The sequence below is a fragment of the Salvelinus fontinalis genome, chromosome 5, assembly GCF_029448725.1.
Source record: "Salvelinus fontinalis isolate EN_2023a chromosome 5, ASM2944872v1, whole genome shotgun sequence".
Lineage (NCBI taxonomy): Eukaryota > Metazoa > Chordata > Actinopteri > Salmoniformes > Salmonidae > Salvelinus > Salvelinus fontinalis.
In genome coordinates this window covers 44,564,019-44,573,713 of record NC_074669.1, presented here as the reverse complement: position 1 = coordinate 44,573,713, position 9,695 = coordinate 44,564,019, and the positions used below count along the sequence as shown (strand labels likewise).

General features: G+C 41.2%; 1 protein-coding gene across 1 annotated transcript; it reads right to left on the bottom strand.

The window, feature by feature from the left end:
* Positions 1-1,022: 1,022 nt before the first annotated feature.
* Positions 1,023-9,695, bottom strand: LOC129855651 (prohibitin-2-like). Its single transcript, XM_055923533.1, has 10 exons — positions 9,585-9,695; positions 7,312-7,444; positions 7,130-7,214; positions 6,923-7,002; positions 6,568-6,752; positions 3,490-3,619; positions 3,224-3,327; positions 3,030-3,107; positions 2,575-2,651; positions 1,023-1,562 (listed from the first exon to the last, which is right to left on the bottom strand). The coding sequence occupies exons 1-10, from the start codon at positions 9,603-9,605 to the stop codon at positions 1,541-1,543; spliced, it is 915 nt and encodes a 304-aa protein (XP_055779508.1). The 5' UTR covers positions 9,606-9,695; the 3' UTR covers positions 1,023-1,540.

The window sequence follows — 9,695 nt, the reverse complement described above, 5'->3', positions numbered from 1 at the left end:
TACAGCCTTCTTGGGTATGACGCTGGTTGGCACACCTATATATGAGGAGTTTCTCCCATTCTTCTCTGTAGATCCTCTCAAGCTCGGTCAGTTTGGATGGGGAGCGTTGCTGCACAGCTTTTTTCAGGTCTCTCCAGAGACGTTCGATCGGGTTCAAGTCCGGGACACTCAAGGACATTGAGACTTGTCCCGAAGCCACTCCTGCATTGTCTTGACTGTGTGCTTAGGGTTGTTGTCCTGTTGGAAGGTGAACCTTCGCCCCAGTCTGAGGCCGTGAACGCTCTGGAGCAGGTTATCAAGGATCTCTATACTTTGCTCAGTTCATCTTTCCCTCGATACTGCCTAGTCTCCCAATCCCTGCCACTGATAAAACATCCCTACAGCAATTAAAATGTCTAGTCTCATGGCAAAGGGTCTGAATACTTATATAAATAGGGTAATTATTTTTATTTTTTAAACCTGTTTTCACTTTGTCATTATGGGTTATTGTGTATAGATTTGAGGGGAAAACCAAATGGAATCAATTTTAGAATAAGGCTGTAACGTAACAAAATGTCGAGAAAAGGAAGGGGTCTGAATACTTTCCAAATGCACTCTGTTCGATTCCCATCTCATAGTTCACCAGGGAAGCATATGGCAGTAACACATTCAATCCAGACGAGCAGTCATGTAGACTTTAATGTCATTGTAAATGTATAGCTAAAGATCCCTAGTATAATAACAGGCTGCACTGTTATCTAAGATGTCTGATTAAGTCATGGGAACATTTCATTTCTCAGAAAGTGGAGAAAAAAAACTAGACATTTTGTAAGAGTACTTTCCTTACATAGGCCTAATGTGTTTTTCAACAACAGAAATGCACCCACACATTAGGTCATGTGAAAAGGCATTATGAAATAAAATAAAAACATTTGTGCTATTTATTTTCAGTCATGTCTCAATCTGCTGCCTTCCTTTCCACTTCAAACTAGTAGTAAGCAGTAAACAGTTGCAAAAAAATAAAAAATAAGACTAAGTCATCATTTCACAAGCACATCTTCAAATATTATTTATTTTATACACCATTCCAGTACAGCATTTGTCCAATCAAACTGATGCATTTGAATCCCCAAGAGTCCCACTGTCCTCAAAACACATGTACACATCTAGGGCCAGCCATAACAAGTAGAGTTCCTTATCTATATCATTACAGCATCATCTGCACAACTTATTAATAACAAAGCAGCTGATTATGTCTTATAGGCTAGTGCTATTTGGTTTGAATCCACACAAACATTGATTTCAGATCCTTTCTGGAGTTGACCATGAAGATATTATATCGCTGCAGGTTCCGCCTGGCCCTAGCCATGTCATGCATACAGCACTAGCCCCATAGGTCAACTTTACAGAGCAATCCAAATGCTTTAGAGTCTTCTCCAGTGAGTTGGTAAGCCACTTGGTTATACAATCGGAGATATAGGCAGTTGGACAGACAAGAGACAAACTGGTCTTAGCTGTGGATGGAGCCTCAGACAGGTGGAATGCTAGAGCCTTCGAGAGCCTACTTCTTTCCCAGTGATAGACTGAAACACAAGCAAAGGGGGTTGTACGTGTTAATGATACTGTATAAAAAATAACATGTATATAATATTTAAAGTGCTCTAAAAAGTACAGGGATGACAATGAGAGATGATAGCTTCGGAGAGAAAAAAATAAGTAAGATTTTTAACGGTTTCTCCAAGGCTCTGACAAGACTGATTTCAGTCAAAAGTGCATCAATACGCACAGGGTGGATTGGTTGCTTTGCTGAACATATGGTACTCCCAGGTTTTTCCCCCTGTCTTATTCTCAAATGTATAACATAACATGTATGAGGAATGAATGACAGGCATTTGGCACCAGGTTGTGTCTCAGTTTCTGTGAACAGTTACATATGGACATTGAAGATCATTGGCAGCATTAAGATAAGCCAGGAACTATTTCAGTGTGATACAGTCTGACTAGAGTCATTTCCACTCGAGAAGAAAAACCAGGGTTGTGTTCATTAGCGCACATGTAACAAAATGTTTAAAAAATGTTTAAGGACAAGTAGCATTTACTTATAGATAGTCCCTCCCTGTTTCAGTTTATGTTCTACCATTTGGTGTTTAATGAACACCCCTGGTGGCCATAGGCCTATGCTGTGAAAATGACATAGCATGCACACTGGAGGCAATGTGAGAAGAGCAGTCATTAGTCATGGTTTTGCTAAAGAATCATGTTCTCTTCAAGCTACTATTAATGCCAGTATGGAGCTGCTTCAAAAAACTCAGAGCATCTTTAGGGAATTTGGTAGAATTCCTACTTTTCCATGGGAAATGTGATAATGCATTCCTGCACTTTTTCAATAATGCCATTGATTTTCCCCAGCACCTGTACTGCACTACACAGTGTTCAAAACTGTGGATGTGAACATTCAACATTTCTAACCTTGCTTGAGGCAACTGCAACAAACCATCTGGGCGGTGTTGAGCCATGCAAGAGAGGACAGAGCCAGACTAGGGCATGATGATATGAGAATGAAGCAAAGAGAGAGTGACGCTAAGAGAAACATACTTGTTAAAAGAGTCGTCTTGGAGGTTAAGGACCAGGTTGTCTGCGGAAAGGTACACTTTGTTCTGGGACGTTGCCACCTGAAAGACAAGACACAGAGAGACAAAACACACAGTTGAAACCAAAGCGTCACAGAACTAGTCTTGTAGCAGCTCGTAGGATAAGGGAAAGCTATCCTTCAACCCTAATGATACTGATATAACCAGCTAACTGCACTTTGGGTTACCATTGCAATGGGAACCAAACAGCCACAACAAACACAGGCTGCTAAAATGACTGACTTATTGACTTATTACTCATTCTTACTGGATCAATGTCTGATCAATGTCTGATTAGGACAATAACATCACAGAGCCTCTGAGGATGAGTAACTATTTCCTCAATACGTAATAAATAAAGTACTTCTGTACAATTATCATGACAGTCCCTGATATCCAGTTCCTTTAAATAGAACTCACCGTCTTAGCAATGGCCTGGGCAGCTCTAATTCGTCGAAGCTTCAGGTATCCAGGATTCTTAGTCACTGCTTGTCCCAACTACAACAAACACAGAGCCAGAATCATATAACATGCTGAAGTCAATAAAAAACAATTGTTGACTAGAATAATCAGCCTGAGGTCGTCCAAAGGTTATGGTGAGGTTAATGTTTTACCATCTTGGCAGCCTCTGCCTCTCCCTCCGCCTGGATAATCTTATGTCTCTGGTCTTGTTTGGCTTTCTCCACGTAGAACTGGGCTCTCTGGGCCTCCTGCTGGGCTGCGGAGACACACAAGCTTTGTTTAAACTCCACGCGTGCACACACAATCTACTAACACACATTAGTGCACTGACTAACCCACACAGAAAAAAATATATAAAAACAGGCAAGTATGCATCCACAGACAGCCGTATACACCCCAACACGTGGCAGATACATACCAACTTGTTTGGCCTCTACGGCAGCTGTGTACTCTCTGCTGAAGCTCAGCTCTGTGATGGCCACGTCATCCAGGATAATGTTGAAGTCTTTGGCTCTCTCAAACAGCTCTCGGCGAATCAACAATGACACCTACACACAGACGGTTACAGAAAAGAAAAGGGCAACAACAAAAAATAAGCGTTGGTTCACATTTCAGTCTATTTTAAAGCGGTCTGAACTTCCTGATTTGGCCTCGTTTTTCCAGCTGGTCATTAAGAAATGCAGCATCCATGACTGAAGCCAAACGAGTTGTTTTGGGGGATAATGTGGGTGTCCCTTCTAGACAACTTGAAACAGGTCTTGTGTCAAAGTCCCCTAGGCTAGCTAGCTTGAGCTAACCAACTTCTTTCGCTAATTAGCTTCAGCCGGCTGGTGTGCGACAATGGCAAAGTTGGTTTGACATTTTATAGCCCAACTCTGGGGATTGTTAGGGACTGTCAATAAATTACACAATGTAAATGGGAAAATATTTTCATATTGCACATCTTTTACAGGGATGCAAACTGTAGAGTAGAGGTTGACCGATTATGATTTTTCAACGCCGATACCGATTATTGGAGGACCAAAAAAGCTGATACCGATTAATCGTCCGATTTTTTAAAATAAATATTTATTTGTAATAATGACAATTACAACACTTTTATTTTAACTTAATACATCAATCAAATCAATTTAGTCTCAAATAAATAATGAAACGTGTTCAATTTGGTTTAAATAATGCAAAAACAAAGTGTTGAAGAAGAAAGTAAGTGCAATATGTGCCATGTAGAAAAGCTAATGTTTAAGTTCCTTGCTCAGAACATATGAAAGCTGGTGGTTCCTTTTAAATTGAGTCTTCAATATTCCCAGGTAAGAAGTTTTAGGTTGTAGTTATTATAGGAATTATAGGACTATTTCTCTCTGTACCATTTATATTTCATATACCTTTGACTATTGGATGTTCTTATAGGCACTTTAGTATTGCCAGTCTAACAGTATAGCTTCCGCCCCTTTCCTTGCCCCTACCCGGGCTCGAACCAGGAACACAGACAACAGCCACCCTCGAGGCATCGTTACCCATCGCTCCACAAAAGCCGCAGCCCTTGCGGAGCAAGGGGAACAACTACTCCAAGTCTCCGAGCGAGTGACGTTTGAAACGCTATTAGCGCACACCCCGCTAACTAGCTAGCCATTTCACATCAGTTACACCAGCCTAATTTTGGGAGTTGATAGGCTTGAAGTCATTAACAGCGCTTAAAGTATTGCGAAGAGCTGCTGGCAAACGCCCAAAAGTGCTGTTTGAATGAATGCTTACGAGCCTGATGCTGCCTACCACCGCTCAGTCAGACTGCTCTATCAAATCATAGACTTAATTATAACATAATCACAAACAGAAATACAAGCCTTAGGTCATTAATATGGTCAAATCCGGAAACTATCATCTCGAAAATAAAACGTTTATTCTTTCAGTGAAATACAGAACCGTTCTGTATTTTATCTAACGGGTGGCATCCATAAGTCTAAATATTCCTGTTACATTGCACAACCTTCAATGTTATGTCATAATTACGTAAAATTCTGGCAAATTAGTTCGCAACGAGCCAGGCGGCACAAACTGTTGCGTGCAATGAACGCAAGAGAAGTGACACAATTTCCCTTTAATATTGCCTGCTAACATGAATTTCTTTTAACTAAATATGCAGGTTTAAAAATATATACTTCCGTGTATTGATTTTAAGAAAGGCATTGATGTTTATGGTTAGGTACATTCGTGCAACGATTATGCTTTCTTCGCAAATGCGCTTTTGTTAAATCATCCCCCGTTTGGCGAAGTTGGCTGTCTTTGTTAGGAAGAAATAGTCTTCACAGTTCGCAATGAGCCAGGTGGCCCAAACTGCTGCATATACCCTGACTCTGTTGCACAGCACGCAAGAGAAGTGACACAATTTCCCTAGTTAAAAGAAATTCATGATAGCAGGCAATGTTAACTAAACAAACTGTAACTGACAAACTGTCTTTCCACACTCCCGCTGTATTTCCAGAGTGCGCGCTGATCTGGAAACTAGCAAATGGGTTGTCTCTTCAGTCGCATGCTGCATTATTTTATGTAAATGATTGGCTGAGCCTTAGATACAGCCTGTATTGCTCTAAACACCCACCACTAGTTTGCTTAAAGCCAGTAGTGATCCAAAGTTTGTATGTGAAAATTACTTCTAAGGACGCACACATTGTTTTTCCGAACTCACTTCACTCGCACTAAAGAGGGAGGCTCTATCGGCTGGTGCTAGCACATGCGCAGATCAAATACACCCCGCTGGAACGCCAATTAAGGTGTTTACATGTCCCAATAATTCAAAAGATTGCTCAGAAAATAAGGTGTTTTAATCAGCGTATGCTTACTTCGATTTTGACCTCACGCCAATTAAGTTATGCAGAGCAAGGTGTTTACATGAATATCGAGTAATCTGCCTACTGCCATAATCAGTTTAATATCAAATTATTAGTAAACCTACTCATTGAAATTTGGAGCTATTGACATTTGAAAATATTGTCCCATGTACATTGTGTAATTCACTGATGGTCCCTAACTAGCCCCATAGGGATATCAAATGTCAAACCAAATTGACCATGGGCATTACAATTGGGTTATGTGCAGCTACGCTCCAAATTGATGATTACTTGGGTGCTGCCAGCTGTCGGTAGGGTTGAAATAAACACAACCCAAGAAATACCGTTACAGTACCTTTCAATCCATGACATACATTTTTTTCCTATTATCTCCCAATTCTCCGTTTTGCACGAGACTGAATTTATGACCAAAATTATCCTATTTACACCTTGTCGTCAATTTTGACACTAGAAAAAAGAAATCTGACTCATATCGATGCCACATGGGCCACTTTCAAAACGAGAAGTTGCTTTTTAGGGACAGTCACTTTTTAAGCAGAGACTGGTTAAGTACACAACCTTTGTACCATATAATCCTGAGACTGTGTGGCAGTACCGGTGCTCTCTGAATGATGAGATTTAGGCTACCTGTGCGAGTCACTCTGCCATACCTGTGCTCTCTGAGTGATGAGCTGCGAGGCATTGAACTTGGCCACCACGCTCTTCAGCACCTCGTTGACGATGGAGGGTAGTACTCTCTCGTCATAGTCCTTCCCCAGCTGCTGGTACATGGCAGGCAGGTTGGCGGCCACAGGACGGGACAGCACACGCAGCCCAATGTTAATCATCTGCAGATCTACAGAGGTAAGAGAGAGAAGTCAGGGCTGTATCTTCCTTTACCTTATCTTCCATCTTTACTGATCTGAAAGCCTCAAATCTTTACTGATCTGCTGGACATAATGTATTGGTCTACATGCATCCATACTGGATAAAAAAATGTATCCCCCTATTTCAGCAATCATGTACCTTTGCTTCCAGTTAATGAAGCAATCTTCCTGGGCCTGGCTCTAATGTCATAGATTATGGGGTACTGGATCCATGGTATCCTGAAGAACAACAAAAACAGTTCAGTTTAAATATGGTCATGTGAATTTAGCTTTGCGTCGAGCCAACTGATCATGTCAACCCTGGCTTCATTATAAACCCCTGGACAGAGTCAGAGTGTAGGCCTACCTGAAGTGCAGTCCTTCAGCCAGCACTGTGTCCATCTGCATGCCCCCGATTCTGTTGAAGATTATTGCTCTCTGACCTCCATCCACTGTGAACAAACCATTCCACACAACGTTAGAGGGGTGCAGTCATTATCGTGATAATAGTGTTACCCATTTCACTACCAGACGCTAGGTTAGGCTTACCTGTGAATGTAGCTTCTTTGACCCCATAGGCCAGAGCTCCAGCCCCAATGAGCAGCTTGAGGCCTATTCCTGCTCCCTTGCCCCCCGCGCCAGACATACGACTGGCCAGGTCCCTCAGGTTTGTCAGGAACCGCTGGGAAGACGGGGAAAAAAAATGTGTTGTTGCTATTGGACAGAGCTTATGTCTTCACAAAATATTACACTTTTACCACTGTTTATTTATCATCAGGTCAGTAATACACTGCACATTAAGTGTTTTGGAGGGCTTGTTGTGATGGTCCAGCTAATTTATCACCATTATCCCATCTAGTGGTCTTAAGGGGTACTGTGGCCTAGACCTGTCAGTGTCATTGTCTCCATCTCAAATATTCTTGACCATTTATAGTTAGTGATGCACCGATATGACATTTTTGGCCGATACCGATATCCAATATTTTCCTTGCCCCCCCCCCCCCCCCCCCAAAACAATTATACCGATAACCGATATTTAACATTTTAGCTGTCTTTTAAGCATTCTTGTACAGTTATAGTTAACACACACATGGACACAGCGGTCTAAGGCACTGCATCTCTGTGCAAGAGGCGTCACTACACAGTCCCTGGTTCGAATCCAGGCTGTTTCACATCCGGCCGTGATTGGGAGTCCCATAGGGTGGCGCACAATTAGCCCACCGTGGTCCGGGCCGTCATTGTAAATAAGAATTTGTTCTCAATTCGCATTCGAGTTGTCTCACTGATATACTTACTCTTTCAAATGACTGCTCGACTTGTTGACTGCTCGATCCACACAGCATACATTGTGGGCTAGGTTAGGAATGCTGTGTTGCACGTGTAGCGCAAAATTTTACCTGGCGTCCTTACGTCATGTACCTACGTTATAAAGGTATGCACGGTAGCTATGACATCGGTTTTTAACGACAGCGTTAAACCAGACATCGGGCCAATACCGATGTTGGCATTTTTTGCTAATATCGTCCGATTCCGATATGTTCACAAATATATTGTGCATCCCTATTTATAGTATTATGGAACTGTGGATTGTGCAGGTCTTTGAGTAATGAATGAGCATGTAAACTAGCAGCACTTACACCAATGTTTTCCACATAAACTGATATGCAAGTAACTTGCATGTTAGCTGACGAACGCGCAACTCCGTTTTCTTATATGGAGGCGCAGTTGAGCTTTCTCAGCTACCTGCATGTTTTATGATAACAGGGTTGCCATGGCCAAATTGGTCTACTTCGAAAACGATGCCACGGGTCAAAATGTATTGGTCGTGGGTTTTTGGGCAACTACTAAGTTGCACCGCTGCCCGCCATGGCATTCTTTAAAAAGTGTATGTAATAATATATCAGTACCAGTCAAAAGTTTGGAGACACCTACTCATTCAACGTTTCTTTTTAAAAATATACAATAGTGAAGAAATCAAAACTATTAGATAACACATATAGAATCATGTTGTTACCAAAAAAAGTTAAATAAAACATGTATTTTTTATTTGAGATGCTTCAAAGTAGCCACCCTTTGCTCTGACAGCTTTACACACTCTTGGCATTCTCTCAACCAGCTTCATCTGGAATGCTTTTCCAACTGTCTTGAAGGTGAAACTGGTTGAGAAAATGTCAAGTGTGCAAAGTTGTCGCCAAGGCAAAGGGTGGCTACTTTGATCAATCTCAAATATATTTTGTTTTGTTTAACACGATCTTGGTTCCTACATGATTCCATGTTATTTCATAGTTTTGATGTCTTCACTATTATTCTACAATGTAGAAAATAGGAAAATAAAGAAAAACCCTTGAATGAATGAGTGTGTGTACACACACGTTATTCCAAACGACAATATTTTCCCATACTTCATCAAGAAACTCGCTAGCTAAAATTTGACTAGTTATTATCAGTCATCCAAGCTTGCAACCATTGTTGCAACAAGAGAACTGGCCATTTTCTAGTTGGTTAGTGAGCGGTTTACCTAAATTACCTAAATTGGCAAACCTTCCCTTCCATATGAAATCTAAAAAAGACCTAGCTATAGTTTGAAAGCTGGCATAGTTACGCTTTGCTGAGTGAAGATAGGCAAGTCAGAAAAACGACCTGCGTAGCTATCGTCGTTAGCTTGCTAGCTAAGATAGCTACCTCGATCTCCTCTTTAAATCATAGTCTAACGTTACAAGGCAATAAAACACGTTTGTGTAAAATACTAAACTAATTTCACAATAATAAGGTATGTCCTGACTTTGTCTTTAGTCAGTGTGGTTGCTATTTGAAATACTCACGTTGGGCTCTTTATTCGCCATGCTTGCAGTAGATATCCAAGGTCGTGACCAATGAACGTGTCATCACCATAGAGATTGATAGAGCCTTCTTTCTAGTGGCCACAAGGCTGT